This window comes from Octopus bimaculoides, chromosome 3 (genome assembly GCF_046866305.1).
Source record: "Octopus bimaculoides isolate indiv1 chromosome 3, ASM4686630v1, whole genome shotgun sequence".
Lineage (NCBI taxonomy): Eukaryota > Metazoa > Mollusca > Cephalopoda > Octopoda > Octopodidae > Octopus > Octopus bimaculoides.
In genome coordinates, this window is record NC_142930.1 from 31,157,899 (window position 1) to 31,179,016 (window position 21,118).

The window sequence follows — 21,118 nt, forward strand, 5'->3', positions numbered from 1 at the left end:
TGTGGACAGAATCTTTTTATTAAAGGATTGCACAAGAATTTTAAAGTTTAGTGAGTAATGCATATGAAAAGACTACACAACAGAGTAAATAGCATTTTTATATAGCTGTATGATCATATTAAAAATGATAGAAGGGCAACATATGGTTAGTATGAATTAATACAGTAAAATCTAGTTACTATCAAACTATCTCATAACAAAGGCCAGTTTCTATAAACAAAATCTGAGCTAGCAGTCTATATATATAATTTCTATAAATGACAATCCACCAGCAACTCAAAAGCTTTTTAATAACATAAAACAGGATATCCAGTGTGTGTATAATTGTCAAGCAACAGAATTTTAAAAATTATTCTGATATTTTATAAGTCAAATAGCTTTTGACAGAAATTTATTGAATATTTCTTTTCTTGAACTCATAAAATATAGTATGCTTTTAAAAGAATATGTTCATGTTAAGAGACAAAAATGTTGTTCTTTTATAGATGTTAATGTTGAGCCATCCTATATCTTCTACGAGATAGAAAAATCTGCAGAGCAATTAAATTTGATCAGGAATAAACACATCTAAATTTTCTTGAGTACGAGATACCTAATAAAAAAAGCTATCAAACCTCAATAAATTACAAAAATCATTGAATGTTCAAAGTACACTGAAAGCAGTGCTGTTATTGAATCTGCATAGATCACAGGAAATAATAGCGGTGTTGTGGCATCAAAGTGCTAATGAGTTTTGAAGGAAAAAAACTATATATAATTTACATTGAATTCACCTCATCCACTTGAAACACTTTTCAAGAAAAAATTGTACATAGGTATATGGTAGAGAAGTAATATTTTAAAATACTAAATTGCATTAATGTTTACTTTGCCTTTCAGTTATACTCTTCTTCCTAAAAGGGCTTTATTAAACACTATAAGGTATTACATCTAGAACAAAAATAGAAAAATCTTTGTTCTGTTGTGAAAAAAGAAAAGATGTACAATGAATTGAAGAAATAAGCTGAATTTTGATAAGCTTAAGAAATATGAAAAATTTGAAGACTGAAGATGACAAATAATGAAAAGAAAAGGAGTAAAGTATTTATAAGCTATTGGTCATTAAAACTGGAGATGATGTAAATCAAATAGGAAATACAGGTGCTAAGCATAAAAAAACCTAGATCTGATAAACAGATTGGCTAAACCAAGGCAATGTAGAGAGATCACCCAGAACAATGAAGAGTTACAACTACAATTAATATATTAACTCCAGTATTTTACACATGTCAGTAATCCAAATGCACAGTATACATACAAATGTAGGCTTTATGATGCATGTCTCTTTAGAGGAAGTTACTTGTAGAAACATAAAATTAACCCTTTAGCATTTAAACTGGCCATATCCTGTCAAAATATTCTACCTGTTCTATGTTCAAACTGGCTAGATGTAGCGTTTCACACCTAGCTTATAATGTCATTCTAAAAATAAATATTCACATCATCAAAATCTTAACGTTACAAGGTAATGCATGATTAAGTCAAACAAAACAATGTGAATAAATAAGCATTACATTTGACAGAGTAATCTGAAAGCAAAAAGGTTAATTTTCTGTCAAGAGGTGAAAGAACTTCTGGATTAACTTTTACAGACTTTGCAGATTAATTTAACCAAACATGATGCAATATAATATATGGTATGATATAATATATCCCAGATTAAAACATCATTTAAAACCTTACTATTACTTTTGTGTTGCCTCAGCCAGCTATTTGACATATAGTGCTGTAGTGTTAATCAAACATTAAAGAGTGACTTTTCAAGTCCAGCACAAAACATTCCAATATTCAACCAAGTTGTCTGCTTTAATATCACACACAGTACGCTATTTCGCAGATGGTTTATATTTATGGTGCAGTAATCTAAAGTAGGTACATTTCGTTGGCTTTCTGTCCTGCCTGTATCCATGTATCTAGAGGTTTAAACAGAATTTGAATAGTTTATAGTTTCATTTTAAGAAGTTTCTAACCACTGTTTTTGGATGTACAATCACGTGCACATTGCTCTGACATGTTAATACAGACATAGGCAACTTTTCTTGAGAAGTGGTCCACATGAAATATGGCTCATAAGGATGGCTGCACCACTACAAAATTTCGAAGTAATCTTTCATTAGGTGTACCATTTAGAAAGTCTTCTGGGCTGCAGGTTACACATGACTGTGCTAATACATTCAGTCTTTAAGCTGTATCACTATAGTATATTTTGTCTAACTGACAACACCCATCTTTCTTTATGGTTGAATGATTAGAGAAATCTACCATTCATGCTAGTTTAGTAATGTAACGTGAGTAACAAAAACTGATAAACAGAGTTTAAGAAGTGGATTTTATAGTATTAAGCAAATGAAAGATATACTTTTTCTTGGGGAATGTCAGTCTAACTTAGATAGCATTCATAGATGATCTGCTACCTATACTAAGATGTGTAGAATTAAGTGAACACAACAAAATGCCTGCAGTGGATTTAAACTCAAGATACATGCAGTCATATGCCAGCATCATATGCACTCACCCATTTTACTACTATAAAGGAGAAAAATTTTGCTTAAATTCAATGCATTATTAGAGACCTCTCTTTTTAACATTTTTCTAAATCATAAATACCTGTGGAATTTATCTCCAGTTTCCACAGCTTTGATCTATATTCTTGGTTACAATTCTTACGAACTAGTTTTTTCCAGACGAGAATTAAACTATACCACAAGCCAATGAATCAGTCATCAGTCTCAAAGAGTTATTGTCTACAGTTGTAAATATGCCAAATGATACCGGGTATCCACTGAGAGCTAGGAACATAAGAACAAGTGAGAAAGGAAAACTGGACATGGCCATTCGACATGCTACTAATAGATCGTCGTCAAAGTATATTCAACTGTTTTGGAAAAATACACAATATTTAAGAGGAAGATGAATAGTTAGTCATGCCTAAAATTATCCTTGATCTGCTCAGTCAGGACTGATCTGTAGCTAAACAGCGATTCAGTGGACCTAGCCACTAAAAACCAAGTACCTTGACCATGAATAGTTACATAGTGCTGGCATCACGTTGTGAGAGACATCCAGTGAACACTCATTATTTTGTTGCAAAGACAATAATTCTCAGGAAAACAAAGTGTATATAGTCGTCCCCTTAAAATGATGCACATATAAATATAGTATTCACTAGAGGGATACAGTTAAGTAAACTATAAGTAAACTATCTCTTAGCTTTAACTATCATTGATCAATGTTCAGAAAGGCAACATAAAATAATCACATATACGATCCATCGCCTACCAAGTACATACACCAACAATACAGCTATATTCTATAACCCAGTACTGAACATATACACATTCTGTTTATCACACTGTATTGTAAACACACAGGAAAAGAACATGTGCCTGTTAATCAAAGACAACAAAAGTTCGAGCCAGTAGTTCCTTCGCTAAAATTCACATCGTCAATATTTGACGCTGTCCGTCATCAATTATCACTCCGTGACTTCATTTCTCTAATTTTTCGAAAGAAAAGTGTCACTAACCATCATCTTGGCCAAAGACAAAAGAGTTTGAACACACGGAAAGGAGTTATAATGTAAGAATGTTGTAGTAGACAATTTCTATTGAATAACTCAGCAGAAGTTCTATATTATAGCGAAAATACTGCAAAAATGTTAATCTCGGTGGCTAAATCTATGAAATCCATGTGATAAAAAGTATAAAAACGTGGAATGAGAGCTGACCGAATATCAAAGGAAAAGAGAGTAATAGTGTGTATGTATGAATGAGAGAGAAAAATAAAGACTCGGAGATAGTTATACTTGTAAAAGAGTAACGGAAACAGAATGGCAACAGATCGAGTACACAGAGTGAGATAAGATGAAAGAGGAGGAGAAAATACCAAGGCGATCGTATCTAAAAGATATTTAGTCTCCGCTACTTCACTAACTTAGCTAACTAGAGTCTGATCCCGTGTATTGGGTACTTAGTGACTTCTGGAATTGTCATACGGAAATGAGTTAAATTTAAACAAACATTAATGGGAATAAGAAAATGGAAAAAAAAATCAAACAACAATAACAGCACAGAAAATTGATCTTACCTGTGGAAGGAAATGCCGCTTCCAGTCTTGTGTTTACTGCTACAACCAAACACAGCACAGAAGTTCACCATCTTTCTACAGTGTTTTCATTCAAAGCAATATGGCTGCCCACATATATACATCCAAGCATGTCGGCCCCTCACTCAGTTGGTCGGTGGGTTGGTCGGCTTAGTTCACTGCTGCTGCTGATCCTTAGGATTTTACTCTTCCTTTCGTTTTTGTTTTTCTTTCATTCCATCATTTCATTCTTTATTGGTTGGTTTATCTTCCATTCGTTTGGGTGTGTTCTTCAAATTCCATAGCTATTTAATTCAGATTGGTTTGCTTGCTTTCTTATAAGAAAATTCCAAAACGGAAGTGTAATCGATTAATGAATTATCTTGTATTTTAACCACTGGAATCGACAACTATCAATGAACCAGCGTAACATATTCATTGAATGGACCTGCTCGAGTTTATAAACTTTATAAATTGCTTCAAAAATTGCTGCAGAAAACATTTTGGTGAGATTCTTTTTTTTTTTTTATGGGCTTTCAGGGAGACTAATAAAAAAAAAGAAGTTCACATTATAGATAGAAAAAGCAATTTTTGTCAATCATCAAAACCACGAACACCACATTAATTATGTGTTCACTTGAGAGCATCAGTCCATTTGTTGGCATAGTTTTTCATTTCTCGCAGTCAAAATACAAGATAACGAAATACACTTCCATACGATCTTTGATTACGGATCGATTTTTAAATTTCTCAGGGTCATTTCCTTTACAACGAAGAAAATTAACTTTTATTAATTATGAATACACCTCATAACAAATACGTGTAGAGCAAACCATTAAAAAAAATTCTAAGCATCGAATAAGATCATACATAATGATTCCAACGATCTTAAAATGCTGGAAGGTAAAATTCAGCTAACATTTTCCAAGCACTGACATAAGAAAAACGCAGATAGGTGGGCATTAAGCAAAACATCATTACACTTTAAATCAGATAAAAAACATTTCTTTCTCTAGAATGTCATATTTTAGAAAAAAAATTATCAACAATAAATATATGCTATCTGTATTTTCAACCTGATTCATGCTATCATCATCCAAAAGCAAACAATTTTCATATCCTCATGCTCTACTGAGAAGAAATATCTTAAACCTACATAAGCAGAGCTTTAAAGAGGTTGTAAAAACAACTAGGATCCTTCGCAATTCTAACAGAACAGTTACGCAACTGTGACGACCTTTATACACAAGTCGAGGTTGAGGTGAGGATGATTTTCATTAATTTCGAACAGATAAAACGAAAGTAAAGCGGTCAAGGATTTGTTGCAATTACGTCGCCATCCTGTTTATTCATTTCACAACACAATAACTACCTAAGAACAGTACACGATTGTATAAACAAACAGTTGATTTTATATCAACAATAATTGTTGGATTTTATTTTGCTTTTCATAAATCAAAATTCATCCAAAAATCCAATACTTAAAACAAAAAAACCCATCTATGCTGCAACTACTCGTTTATTGCCGAACCAATCGATTATATTCTCAACACATTTTCTTCAGCAATGTTAGAAATTATCATTATTAATTCGGAAGTGTAAACTCACCTGTAAAAAAATGAACACATGGCATATCGATTTTGTCAGTACTTTTCTTACCGCGATTAGAACATTTTGTCGGTGGCATATTCCGGAGTTCAGCTTCCTTTTTTCTCCAGTCCCGAACAAGTTTTTCATTAACACTAAATTGTCTCCCGGCTTCAGAATTATTGGTTTTCAGAGCCAGCATCACGACTTGTAGTTTAAATTTTGAAGTATATTTCATTCGTTTAAAACCCATTTTTATTCAGATTTGTTTCCGTTTTCGAGGTAGTGCAAATATTTTCCTAACCTGAGTTAGTTGATTTCAGTTTGTTGAAAGTTCTATTTAGAAAAAGGCGAACAATTTTTCATCCGTGCAAGGAGAAATCACTTCATCCTTTCACTGCATCTTTCCGAATGATTCCTAACTTAAAAAAAAAAACAACAACAAAAAACACGAAGCTTGTTTTAACCGGAAGTTCGGATTGCGTCTTACATTCTTTTATAATGTTTGAAAATATCGAAAAGAATGAGAAGATGAATGGTTATTATAAGACTTTTAAAAATGGCTGCGAAGTTCTCATAAACTATTTATCGATCACTTTCTGTCTATTACAATTGGTGTTTGAGATTAAGTGGAAATGTTTATTCATTGGATGAACAATGCCTAATATGAAATGGAAATTTGAATCTTGTAAGTCGATTGTTTAGAAGGGAATTTCGAGAATTGATCTCTATTACATGCAATACAATCAATTCTGAGCATTATACATACACACACACACACACATATAATATATATATATATATATATATATATATATATACAACGAGAGAGAGAGAGAAAGGGAGAGAGCGAAATGATCCCTCCCTTCCAATATACTGATAATAAATTTTCCTTTATTTCTACTCGAAGCTTGCAAAGACATACATTTTCTCCCATTAAATAGTGTCTGCATTCCTTTTTTATTTGGGTTCCTTAGCCCGTATTTCCCCCTGTATTTTCACTTTACCAGTTCACTATTCCGATCACATCCCCGCTACACACAATAAGAAAAAAAGAAGTCCAATACAATACAATTTATTGCATAGGATTGACAACCTCATATTAATTTAACATTAATATCCTTAAAAAAAAAAAATCAACATTAAGGAAAAGAAAGAGCAAACAAAAGTGTGAATAATGCTGAAGAATAAAAAGAAATCGCCACTGGAAGAGAGAGAGAGAAAGAGACGTGCGTAAGATAAAAAGTTGTGAGGTTTTCAGCAAACCTAGGATCCGAACTAGATTCCCGGTGGAAATAGCTGAACAATGTTATTAACACTTGGAAGGGGATAGTCGTAAAATCTTTTTTTCACTTCACATAAAACAATTTTTCTAATCTCACCTCTACAGGACTACATTTCTCTGAAATTCAATTGTATTCTCTCTACCTATTTTATCGAATCTCCATTTAGAAATACTAAAAACCGTTCACTGTTCTCCAATAAGAAATGTATAATTTGAAAACAGAACCTCCTCAATTAAACCAATTAATAAAAGTATCTTCAACCTTATATAGAACATTTAATAACGTGTTAACTCAGTTCCACATTACTTTGTTTTGTAGGAGCGGGTAAGTGCCTACATCCCATTCTTTTGTTGAGGGTGAGTGTGGATGCTGAAATCTTTCTACTTTGCGATATTCTGTATATTTTATTGTAATGTCTTCGTCAAAGAAGAACTGGGCTGATAATGCTTTTCAGGGCCTCAATAACTGCTTTCAGAAATTTTATCCTCAGATCGGGGTCATGATGAAAATACTCGCAAGAGAATGGGCTCCGCTAAAGGCACTCAAGGTGGGAATTAAACCGTACAAGAGATTAAGTTTTCCACCCAAGAATAGGAACGGTCCTTCCAATGAACTTTCACTCAGTTTCTCTCTAACTTCATTCACAACACATTGAAACTGTTAGAAAACATTTGCCGAAGGTGTTGCGTAGTGGAACCTGAAACAATGCAGCCACGAAGTGATGCTTCCATTTGCACAGCTATACTCACGCCCACTATATGCTTTGATTGTACGTCTGCATCGATCAAGAGCTAGACAACTACTGTTATTAATCACTCCCAAGTCCAGTAGATGCCGTTAATGATTTTGTTTGGGAGATCTTAAAGAATTAAGTACTCAGAATGAAAGCTGCATCGGAAAGGTATGCTCCTAGCGCAAAGTTTCCGAGTCACCCTTTCCGTTCGTTTCTAAGTTTTCTGGGAAAAGGCATAACGAATTTCGCCTACCATCTTTAAGCAAAGTCTATGCAAAGACGAACAGTTTTAAATCCGTATTTTCGTAAATAGTTGCGCGAGCTAACCTGAACTTTGTTTATAAATCCATATTATCGGAGAAAAAAGAAAGCTGGAGGTATTTGTTTAATATTAACGGGCTTGTTTACATTTGAACATGCGTTGCCAAAATCATTAAGACGGGACTTTATGATCCAAAGTAGTCACCATCCTACATTTACTTTCAAGGAAATTTACCTAAGACTACAGTATCCAATGAGTTCTTCCTTTATTTAAGACCGTGCCGTGTTCATTTGAAGGAAATAAGGCTATCTTTCGCAGGTTGGGGCCCTGCATCGAGTTGCGTCATTCCTTGAAGTACGACATACTTCTATAACTTCTGTGACGTCATGATAACTCGAATCTTAATCTGACCAATCAGAATGAGGTAGAAGGTTCGAAAAATTAAGCATCATTATAGAGATGGTGTTGGCGACACAATGCTGAGTGAGAGAAGAAAACAGCACGAATTGGATAGCTATGAACAAACCAAACAAAGCAGAAAGGAAGAAACAATGAGATAGATGGACTACAAATTATGCTCATGAATTGAAGACAAAAAAGAAACAAAGCAGGTTTCATAGATAGTTTCTTTACCAAGGTAAATCGTTGGGAGATCATAAGGACTTTCCTTACGGTTGTTCCAGAAATGCCTGCTGCACACCCGATGGTCACGACTTATATGCTTTACTTCTTCGTAATTATTTGGGTCATAGCCAGCTCGTCGCATCCACTCATTTCTTAAATGGATATTTTTCCATGGTAGTCGGTAGAAACTAATCGGTCCGCCTTTCTTCTGAAGGGACCGACAGCCTTTCACTATACATTTGGTTGGCATTTGTAGCAAACCGCAGAATAAAACCAGTTATGCAAATCAGCGAGCCTACATGAATTTTTGTAAATTTCGAGATGACATCTGCAACGGCAAAAGGAAAAATACCCTAAAGATACGTCGTGTAAACCACCAATCTACCTGCTTCTGATTGGTTGGTCGATAGAACTATTTAAACGGCATAGAAACTCACTAACACCCGCATCTTTTCAAAATTCCACCTTAATTTAGAATATATTAAGAATAGCAATCATAAAAAATTAATTTTAAAAATAGAACGTATATTTTAATCTACAAGTGGAATTGATAAATTTCCGTTTGTCGCGATTAAATTTATAATGTTCAAATCACAAATTCTTCCAGAGAGAAACAATGGAAGATATAACAAGTACTTAACGTAATTCTTTTCTTAAGATCACAGAAGGATTGATACATTATTCATTCGATAATACACACTAAATACCTTACGTATTAATTATGTAATTAAACTAACTGAAACAGATATACCTCACTGAAACTATATATTTAGGACTGATAAAATTAATAACAAAAGTGCCGATGTTCATGCAAAATAAAAATTATTTTTGCAATCACTTCAGTAATCCACTTTTTCAATGCCGTCGTCATTGGCATTAAATCATATCCGAGTAGTTAATCTGTAGCGAGTGATTAGGACTCTTTATCCTGATGGACGCGAAGGGTGCCGATGCCTGAGGTGGCTGTTCAGGTATAGAAGAGCTGGGGGCAATTATCGCAGAGGATTGGCCGGCGGTGGGTAGGTAGTGCGAGTCACTGTTTGCGTCTTCGACGTCTGATCTCTGCCTCTTGATACCTGTTATTTTCCATCTGGTTCGATCCCTTGACGATGACACGCTGCCACTTTGGGCGGTCCTTGGCGATTGTCTCCCAGGTATTTGGGTCAATGGAGCAGCGGAGGAGAGTGGTTTTAAGCTGGTTTCGGAAATGGGATTTGGGGGCTCTGCATGGTCTGGTGCTTGAGGCCAACTCCACAAAGAGGAATTGGCGGGTGAGGGGAGTTTCAGATATACGTATGAAGAGACCCGACTAGCAGAGGCGCAAACGTTTTTGTTTTGAAACGTATTTTGCAAGTGCATAGTCTCTGTCAGAACTAGAATTTTAACTTCGGGTTCATACATTTTAATATTAACTCTAAGAACACCAAACCTATACAGAATACAATAATATGAGATCAAAACCTACAAATTACTTAATGGTATACAACAAAGATATATTCTCTCAGTCACCCATCTTTATAATTGTACAAGATATCACTCAAATCCTGCCATTCCCAAACATCTGCTCCAACCACTTAGTTGTTTCCAAACAATTAAATGAAAAGAAGCACATACCAGTTCCACTGCATCCCTCACCAGCAAAATCAAATAAAAGTATCCATCATACTCAATATTATAGATACACAAAAACAAAAATATCAGTAATTGTATGTTATGCCTCTAAGATATTTATAGTACAAATAGTAGACAGTAAAGAAAGCAAAATGCTAAGCAAACATCACTCAGAAGTTCTCTGCAGTCATAGACCAGTTTTTTTTTTTTTTTCAACATTAACATCAACTGCATTCATCTCACCAGTCAATGAGCACCTGCAAACCTTATGACCTTTGATTAGCCCCCCCAAAAATTATTCAACACTAATCCTGCAAGTAATACATTAGATTAATCACAGATTTATAAAAATTGCAGCATCAATAGCCTTATTAGTGCAGAAGAACATGCTGAGATGCACATCATGAATGGCAATGCAAAGGAACAGCAACTGTCATGAATCAATTGAGTTTACCTTGACTGTAGTTACTAGAACAGATCGATTATATCCAGACTTTCATGTTGCACATAAACCAATAAATGTCAGAGTGCACAGTATAGACCTCAACTAGATGGCAGTAGAATACACTTAGTGGCTTCAAAACAAGAATCTCTGTTATACACCGTTCTTAAGAGCCACAGACTGGTCACATGGTCTGTTTGAAATAGCAAGAAAATCCCCCCAAATCACACAGTATTATCTTACAAAATACTCATTAGATAATGTTGTTCTGAGCCTTCAGATTAAAGGAAAACAATGGGTAGGTCATGGTTGGAATAACTCTAGTCATAGATCTGCTTTGATCTGGACTGACTTTGAGCTAAACAACAACAGTTACAGATATAAATCAAGTCCTCAATCTAATCTGACATTTAGTCATTATTATATTGATTTCTAATTTGGCTACAAAAAAAACTAATTTTATGAGACAATATAGTTAATTGTTATAACACTGAAAAGATAAAGTGCAAAGTTGATACTGGGGCGATTTGAAGCTACAATATAAGGAAACATAGCTTACATACCTCAAAGCATTTTGTTATAGGCTCTACTGATGAAACCATCAACTGTCCTTTAATAGTGATGTTTTCTTAACTCATGCACATTAAAAATGTATACTTTGTAGTTCTGGGTTAAAAGGAGAGCTTACTCCTTCAGCACAGTACTGCATACTAAATAATTTACTCCATCAATAATATATTCAAAAGACTAATATTGATTGTAAAGTGTGACACATATATGATATACAATGGCTGCCTTGGGACCTGGTAAACATTTGAATATACAGAGCAAAATAGCAAGGTGGTTGCACAGGTTGATTTTTGCATGAAATGATTGACCATTGGTTCAAACACAACCATACAGTTATATTTTGTGACATGTAGTGCATGGCTTTCAATACAGGTAGCATCATAGCAACTATTTGACAAGACATATTAATGATCTATGATAACAAGCACTTCAAACATGACTGCACCTCAGTGAAGAGCAAGGCATGCTCAGGTAGGCCATCCACAAGCTGAAATGAGGAGCTCATTCAGAAGGTCTGGCAAATAGTCTAAAACAAGCTTGTGTAACAAGCTAGGAAATTGCTCACAAAGTGTGAACAAGCACAAGTTCAGTGCATTCCATTTTAACAAGATTTGTGCATGCAAATAGTGTCAGTGAAATTCACCCCCAAAATGCAGAAGCATGGAAATCACTCAGGACATGCTGGAGTGTGTAAAACCATGATGAGACATGGGTTTATGGTCTCTGCTCGATGCGTATAGTCATCTTTTGTGAAAAGGAAAATCTGATAAGAAGATACTACATGCCTGTATTCTAAGCACAACAGCTGGGAAATGACATGGCTTGCCTGCGTGAAAATTTTCATGCATGCACAGAAAACGTGGTGTTACCTCCCATCCAGATGATTTTGCCCACATGACATTAGTTTTAGTAGGAAAAAATAAAGTTGGATACTTTTGGAATGCACGAAATCAAGTAAATCATAATGAAAGAATCCATTTAGAGTAGATTGCAGCTAATTAATTGCTGCTGTCCTGCATGACATGTGACAAAAGGTATCATATTCTACTCTTATATAAATAATAATCTTCTATTGCAATAGATGATTTTATATAGATCAATTAGATGACAATTTTGTTCAGGTTAGTTTTGATTCATTCAGAAGTTGAAAATAATGAAATATGATGAAATGAAATAATATCTAAAATAGATTTAGAGACACAATTTACATTCTATATAAGAAAGGTATAAATATAGGAAAAACAATTCATTTGTATAAAAAGAAGAAACAAACTTCTACTTATATAATTAAATATGCACTTAGTAAGTATGTAGTTTTGAACAAATATAGATATGTCAGAGTTAAGATGCACTAAGAAGACTGTGTCAATAAGAACCGTTTCATTAATATCATTAATGCAATGGGGAAAACGTTAACCCTTTAGCATTCAGATTTCTCTGACAAATATAATGCTTATCTATTCATATTGATATGAATTAATCGTGCATTGCCATAGAGCTTTGAGATTTTAATGACATGATTATTTATGATTAGAATAACATTGTAGGCCATGTGTGTGAGGACAGGTCTGGCTAATTTGAAGGTAAAGCAGGTAAATTATTTGGCCAGATATGGCCAGTTTAAATGCAACAGGGTTAAACATACTTCCCACCAAACTCATAATGCTCCATGTATTTGGAAGCATCATTTTTAATTCTACTGACAAAATCAAAATAAGAAAAGCATTAAAACAATCTCTACCATCACTGTAATACAATAGTGTACTTTGTAGTCACCTTTATCAGTATGCTACAATTAAAATCTTCATGTAACTATACCCTACCAAATGTTCTCAAGCTCATTGAACACACTACTCTAATGAACCAACTTTCAGAAGCTTTTCCTATACACACGTCATCCACGCATGTCATTAAATGTCTGTGGTGAAATTTTTGTAAGGTAAAATTTATAGCTAAATTCACAATCCACCTTTGATTCTATACTCGAACAGTTCTCAGGTGCCACTAATACTTTTGTAAAAGTCATGACCATTCCAACGTCATACACGTCTTGTTTTAGAGTGAATCAAAGTTATTTCTACAGGTTTTCAACAAGGTGCACATAAAACTGAGTGGTTCGCTATGCAGTTAAATGGAACAAGGGAGGTAAGTACGGATTTTAGTAAAACCCCGAAAAGGAATAACTGAAGAAAGTGGTAATAGCGAGATATTTTTTATGCCAACGAAAATCATCGATGTGTTTTTTGTTTATTTATATTAATTTTACACAGATTTAATAACGTTCAATAGTAGTCATTTGGCATTGCAAGCTTAGTTTCAAAGATTCCATACCGGAAACACTTTCAACCAAGAACATATACTATTCAATGGCATTGATCTGTACAAAAAAAATTTGGATGCAATTATCAACCTTCTGTTGGTTGGGTTTTTTTTTCTGTTTAAGAAATCCCACCACTAACAAAGAATTTTGAAAGCTCGTTTCACGACTTTTTCAGTAAAACAAGCAAAACCCCCAGGGACGTTGGAGAAAAACATAGTAAAACGTAGAATGTCAAATACAAACGTACTGGTCACGAAAATAAAAACAAAAGGTCGATATTTCTAAGCAATTATCAGGACCTTAATTCATCAGCTTGTTCCCAAAATCTCTCTCGGAACAACTACTTTACTACAGTAGATCTAAGTTTGTCGAATACAATCCCTAGCATCATACAGTAAAAAGGAAACAACCATAACAAGACTAACATCAAGCAATTAATTTTAAAAATGTATATTCTCAAGTGTAGATGTTAACTCCTTACCAGATTGAAAATCTCCCTAAAGATTTTTGAGAAGATACTAAGAAGCACAAGTTTGTTGCCCAAGCCACTAGAAATGTGAATAATCATCTCGTTTTTCACTCAAAATTTGCGTTTAATCACTACAATATTGTCTAAGTGATCTAGGTATCCATTTTATTCCCTCTATTTTTTCAATCTCATTTAGAATATTGTTGTTTAGCCCCTGTAGTCATACATGATATAAGAAAGCTGATTGGGATGTTTAACTTTTTTTTTTAATTCTCAATGCAACCCAAGAAGAGACTAACATTAATATATTATGGTAAAACGAAATTCAGTAGCAGTGGAATATAACGAACGAATATAATGAATAACAAATAAACCTAATACATTCTTAAATTTTCCAGCTTACGCAAATCTGTAGGGCATGATCGGTAAAATTTTACTATAGAATAATTCTTACCAATTCTGGCACATAGTGAAAGAAGGGGAAAAAATAACAACCAATATACAAATACACACAAATAGATACATATACACTCATGCATATATGTGTACACAGAAGTTATGAAGTGAGAAGCAGAACTTATAAGTACCGTATTTCGGTATGTATAAACAGCATTTCTGCATAGCACACAGCCATTCTTTTGCTTGCATGTTATCATCAGCTGTATTTACTTTCGGCAGTTTCTCGAGCTTATCTTTCTGCTTTCGCCATTCTCTGACCGATTTCTCATCGACAGTGAATTGTCGACCAGCAGCTCGGTTCCCATGTATTTCGGCATAGGCTATCACTTTCAACTTCTGTTTAGCAGAGAATGATTTTCGTGCTCGACCCATGATAAACACTAAAGTCTGCCTTTGTTGCTTACACAGCTATCCAAACAGTTTGCAGCGCCACCTTATGATATTGAATGAATGGACGATAACTCCCGATTTCAGTTCACTTTTTCTCCCCTTAATGTAGCTGAACTTGCAATTATAACTTGATAGATTCTTTTAACGAACTGGAATGATACAAAACGTTCCTTTACATGGAAAGTACTTTCGAGGCCAATATTTAAATTTTGCCTTAGAATAGTAAGTAGGTAAATATTTTTTTGTACACAATCATTAAAACGAAAATTATTTCAACCAAATGTAAAATTCGTAAGGAAATTGATTTACCGAAAATGTAAGAATTGTTCGTGCAACAGCATGATAAGTTTTGGAAGGCAATGTATTAATTCAGTGAGAAAATAAGAGTTGATTTCTCAATAAAGTATAAAGTTGGGAATAATTGACTCAATATTCAACGTTGTGTTCATTTCAAATGAGGTGCGTAAAACTTAGTTCTGAGAAAAGTTCTAAGGATAAAAAGGTTAAACCAAACAGAATAAACTTTTAAATATCTCATGTTATTCTCGTTATTACAAGCCTTTAATTCTTAATTTGGGGACATCTGGTGAGTTAATTTCTAGTGATGTAAGAGGAAATAATATTTATTTGGGACATGTTTATCAACAAGCGATGGATAAGATATGCCTTTAGTTTAGAGACAGAAAGAAAGACATATACAAATATAATATATATATATATATATATATCGGGATAAGAACAAGAAATGACACGAAGAAAAAAATATCCGTGATGGAAAATGCATCAACTACGTGTTTAGGATGGGATCCCTTCAAAAGAGTGACATTACATGTTTTTAAGTTAATATTACATCCCGCGAAGAGGAAGGTATTGCAATTTCTTTTTGCTTTTATGTTTGTGTCAATCCTTACTTTTCAGTTCATCAAGAGCTTGTATTACTTACTTTCTCTCTGGAAGCGGTGCATGACTATGTGCTTTTTTTTCTCTCGGATACCCAACCACCATGTGCATTAAAAAGTTGAACTCCACGAAGGGTTACAGAACCACTAAAGATGTTGTCCTCGCACCTGAAGTAATGATTCTAGTCCCGAGATCGTTGGTGTCGGTAGGTGTGCTCCCTAAAGGATAGTTTGTCCTTACCTTTCTGGGATTTGGCAAATTTGTATTCATCCATTATAGACAAAACGATAATAAAAAAAAATAAAACTTCGCTATTGACATTTGAATAAACGGCCAAATCCTCCAGACTCAACAGAACTATTTTCCTAAAAACACTCTAATCCTTTTATTTTAACGGTTACGGTTAAGTCAATAATTGTATGCCTAATATTACAGGATTATGAAGTGAATTACCAATGAAAAAGTTTTATGTTTGAACCCTTCCCAAACAGTTTTGTCACTCTTCTGAATTTTTATTAGATTTGTCACTCTTTCGATCCCTAAACTAGCTCCCTTTTCAATCCCTAAACTATTTCCTTCTGAACTTCATGTATGATGAAAAATACTGGTGCATCAAATTCTATCGCACATATTAGAAGTTTAAATTAAACATAATAGCTAACATATCTAAATTCGAAGCTGAGATATGAATAAGATTATAGTTTTCGGACTATTATCCTCATCTTAAGAAATTAAATCTTTTAAAAATCTTAATGCAGGACAGTTATTATATATAAAATTCTCTGACAGAAAGGAATATATAGATGCTTAAAAGAAAAAACGAGGGGAAATATCTGAGGTATGCATCAGTTTATTCTGTATCTCTACCAGACCGATATAAAAGGTAAACAATAAATTAGTTGATAGTCTATTGGCGTTAGAGCCTCCAGCATGACATCGGTATTATAGGGTTAAAGTATAAACTAACTGAAACGTTCCATTGATCAATTTACATTGCTATCATTAGAACACAACACATCTCATTGAAATCAGTATTGTTATTTGGGAACAGTTACCTTTAACATCAACTCATACCGATAAATATATATGTACTGAGTGCTTTCTCAATGTTTTAAACTCATACGCATACATATATATGTGTGTGAGTGTGCATTATCGTATGAGGCTAATCGCTGTTTACTAATGCTAGCTTATTAATATTTTATATTTGTAAACAAATGAAAGTGATCATACACAGCATAACTCATTTACTTCCACGCTTGATCAAGCGCTGGAAGTATAAGCACTCATCCCCACTCAAACTCGTGTGACGTCACGATAACTTAGCTTCATCGACCAATGAAATTGAGGTAGAAATTTCAGGACGCCGACGACATATACACAAAATTCGTTTTTGTATGTGTGTATGTGTGTTAAGCTACTTAGTCGTTTTCATTATCACAAAATAGATAGAGGAAAAGAGAAGAGAAACGAGAGGGGTAAAGAGTGAAAATTATATTAAAAAAAGGAAAGAAAACCAAGTTTTAATAGATAGTTTCTTTACCCAAATAAAACGTCGGTAGATCATAAGGACTTTCCTTGCGGTTGTTCCAAAAATGCCTGCTGCATACTCGATGGTCACGACTAATGTGCTTCACTTCATCGTAATTATTCGGATCATAACCAGCGCGTCGTATCCACTCATTTCTTAAACGGACATTTTTCCATGGTAGTCGGTAGAAGCTAATCGGCCCGCCTTTCTTCTGAATGGAGCGACAGCCTTTCACTATACAGTTAGCCGGCATTGTGGCGAACAATAAAGAAAAGAACTAGCGAGCCTCAGAATTGAAAATGAAGGCCAATTTGGCGATCTAGCACGGATTATTGTCACGTATCAGACGCTATCAAATACTAGCAAAAAAATATATAATAAAGAGACAATCTCATGTAGACCACCGCCTTCTACCGTCTACCCGCTTCTCATTGGTCTGTTGATAAAAGCTATTTGAATGGTTTAAAAACTCGATAACTCTCGTACTTTCACATTAATGTTTTGCTGTCACGTTGTTTTATTCTAAAATTACTATTTGGAATAATTAATCCTAACCCAACTAACAGTTGGTATGACCAAAAATGTTTTAGTATAATAAACGTCTGCATAAATTTTAACTGGACAGCATCTCTGTCTGAACAAAATCTTAAAGGGAGTGGAATAAAATGAGAAATATTAAGCTTTATTATTTTTACTGTTTTATTTGGATGCCCTTCCTATTGCCAATCTCTCAACAGTAAATAAAAATGGAACAATAATACTAAAATTTTAAATAATTTCTTCAAAACTTGTTAGGTTATAAATTTGGATTTCTTATAAAAAGGAATGGCATAGTGTGTGCAGTCTTAAAAATATATGTCTATTTTATATATTTATATTACTTTTTTTCTTTTTCTTTTTTACATCTGCTTACTATGAAACAGATGTTGCAAGAGAATGAGAGCCTGCTCCCTCTTCCTGGATGCAAAAATTCCTCTGGCTTATCATACTTGTTAATTAAAAATTCCGCTGGCCTATCACACTTGTCAATTCAAGTGCTCTCCTGAACACTGAAAGCCCTTGCTAAGCTACTACTATGAAAGCATTGAAGGGTTTTGTCTGAAATGTGAGACTTCTTCCAAAGAGCCTAAAATCATTTCATTGTTTCACTTACTGATTTATAATTAGATATACCATTTAAATTACGATTTATTCTGGTGAGATCTAATCATACCAGGAGTTAAAACTTCTAATCTATCAGGGTTGATATGTATTAAATGTATAACGATGATAATGCATTCAACTAATCAGCAAAAATCAACATACACTATCATAGTAGCTAAAGATCTCATTTGAAGTGAATATGCTGACATAAAACAATTAGTCTAACAGCTGACTTATTGCCTCCACAATAAATAACTACAACCATCACTACTGCCACTGTTAAACACAAACAGTAGTCTAACTCATTTACACACATACACAGAGGACTGGATTTAAAACATGGGGGGGGGGGGCACGTCATGTTTGGTGGGCCCCTTATACACAAGAATCAAAATCTTAGAAAATTACCAAATTTAAATCTCAAAACCCATCTATTTCAAATAATTTAATTTGATGATGACTGAAAATGTCACTTTATAGATACACTTTTTCAATATTCAAATTTCATTTATCACACAGCTATTTGCAGTGTTTCACTTTTCTTTCACTATGAATGACAGAAAATTACGAAAAAGAAGCAAATAATTTTTGTGGTTGTTGTTGTTCCAAAGATATAATAAGTATGTGAGAGAGAAAGAGTGGGGGGAGATACCAACATTTAAAAGACGTGGATTTTAAAAATTCCTTTTTTAAATGGCTTCCCATTTTTTCTTTATTCTTGTTTTGAAAAGTAAACTAGTAAATAAATTAGTAAAGATAGAATTTCTAGCAACATATTTCAGGGTGTTTTTTAAACAAGTTTCTTAGTCTCAGTACACCATTGTGCAGGGTCCACATTGAAAACTACTGGTCTAAAGCACAATTTTTCATAACCCCTGAAAAATTTTTGTGGACAACCAATTTACTGCATTCCATCTGAGGACCTCCAGAAATTTTGTATGGACCCCAGTTGAGAACCCCTGATGTAAAATATACTGACCAATTTTTACTCCCAACTACATAACCTATACTGACCAAATTTTACTCCCAAAGATGATGGAATGGTACAAAATGAGGGAAAATAAGAAATCAGAAATTATTCATTTTGACCTAGTTACCAATTTTGCCCCACTTCCATATAGTAATTCCAAGTGTTTGACAGAATGGCAAAAAATAAGAAAGAAAAAGGTTCTATTTAATGAAGCATTCGAATATATATGCAATAATTCTAAAGCTGAAATACAATGCTTTTAGCTGTTGAGAGATGTAATTTTATCATTAAAACTAAATTCAAAAGTTTTTTTTTTTATTTACTTGCTTCATAAAATAAGACCAGTTGAGAAGTAGAAATGTATGTGTCAGTGCCTTCAACCGCTATTGGTCAAGCTAAGGTCAAGCTCAGTGTTGGAAGAATTTCTCGCCTAGAGACAATAACATTTTTCTATCAATCTCTTTATACATTCATACTTACACACACAAACACGCTCATACATACATAGTCAGGGGTGTTCTGTTGTTTCCCTTTTCTCTGTTGTCCCAAAAGCAGCTACAATTCCCTTGCAAATTCTAAGTGCTTTGGGACTGGGTATAAACTGTTTTTTAATTGAATTATTTGGTGGCAAAGTCTTTATTTATCATAAAAAGAGGATTCATTACATTTTTTAAGAAGATATGTCTTCATGCCCGATTGCTAGGAGGTGGTAGACGGCTCCCTGTACTGAGTGCTACATACCCTTCTTAGCAGGGGTCCCCAATATCTAGATGCCTGGGGCAATTACCCCCCCCCCCCCTGCACCCCCTATAAATCCAACCCTGCACACATCAAACATCATAAAATTTTGCAAGAAATTGTAACTGACTTTAGTGATTAACTTCTTTCAAATTTATTGAAGAAAACCTTATTTCTTGGCATCACAAATGATCAAACATCCATGAGTGGCCAATACAATCCAAAATATCATTAGCTTATTGTTCTCTTTCCTAATTGTTATATGTGATTTTACTTCAATTTTCTAATTTAAACTTGATTCAGTTTCTTTTAAATCCTTTTGTTACCAAATTTGATGAAATATATTGCCTTTGTTTCAATTAATTTAAAATGAAGAATTTACTAAAACAACTTTTATCAATATTAAACTGGTACCTTTACATGAAATTTTGGTGGACGGTTTAGATTACATTTAAGTAAAAGTTTGTACCATAGAACTAAAGACAATCTCAGGCAGGTTAGTATGAAAAGAGGTTAAGTTCTATAAAAAAATATTTTACCCAACATAACCATTATTATCATGTAATTCCCACTCCCACCCTTTCTCTGCTAATAAATATACAACTGCTAGTGATTCACTCACTAACACTTCAACATGTATGAGGAGATGAAATTATGGTTCCACTGAAAATCCTAAACAAGGGTATAATATCTGGAGTTGTCTTTCATAGTTACCAATTACAAAATTATAATGGTCACCAACTAATGTTATTTTTCTCTTTCATTACGTTTTTTATATTATTTTCTGGAATTTTGCTCCCACCCATGTAGTATTCTTCAGTTGTCAATGTGGTTAATGTCCTCAAAAAATAATAATGTTAGCATCAACTACAGTGAACAAAACAGTAATTACAGTAGAAGAAAATCTATGAATGTTGAAAGAAATATTCTGGAGGAAGTAACTGTCTTTAAAAAAAAATCT

General features: G+C 33.8%; 2 protein-coding genes across 3 annotated transcripts in view; both read right to left on the minus strand.

Annotated features, from left to right (window-relative positions):
* The window catches only part of LOC149136493 (uncharacterized), a 60,905-nt gene extending 45,418 nt beyond the window's left edge, over positions 1-15,487 (minus strand). The window contains exons 1-2 of one of the 2 annotated variants that reach the window (XM_089348763.1): positions 14,614-15,487; positions 9,371-13,614 (exon numbers count right to left, since the gene is read on the minus strand). In XM_089348763.1, the coding sequence (XP_089204889.1) occupies positions 13,601-13,614; positions 14,614-14,857 (258 nt within the window). In that variant the 5' untranslated portion in view covers positions 14,858-15,487 and the 3' untranslated portion in view covers positions 9,371-13,600. Of the gene's footprint in view, positions 1-9,370; positions 13,615-14,613 lie in introns of those variants that run through there. The other variant, XM_089348762.1, reaches the window with a different exon arrangement.
* LOC128247344 (uncharacterized) overlaps positions 1-21,118 on the minus strand; it is a 96,640-nt gene that overhangs the window by 24,589 nt on the left and 50,933 nt on the right. The gene's annotated exons all lie outside the window — the stretch shown is intronic.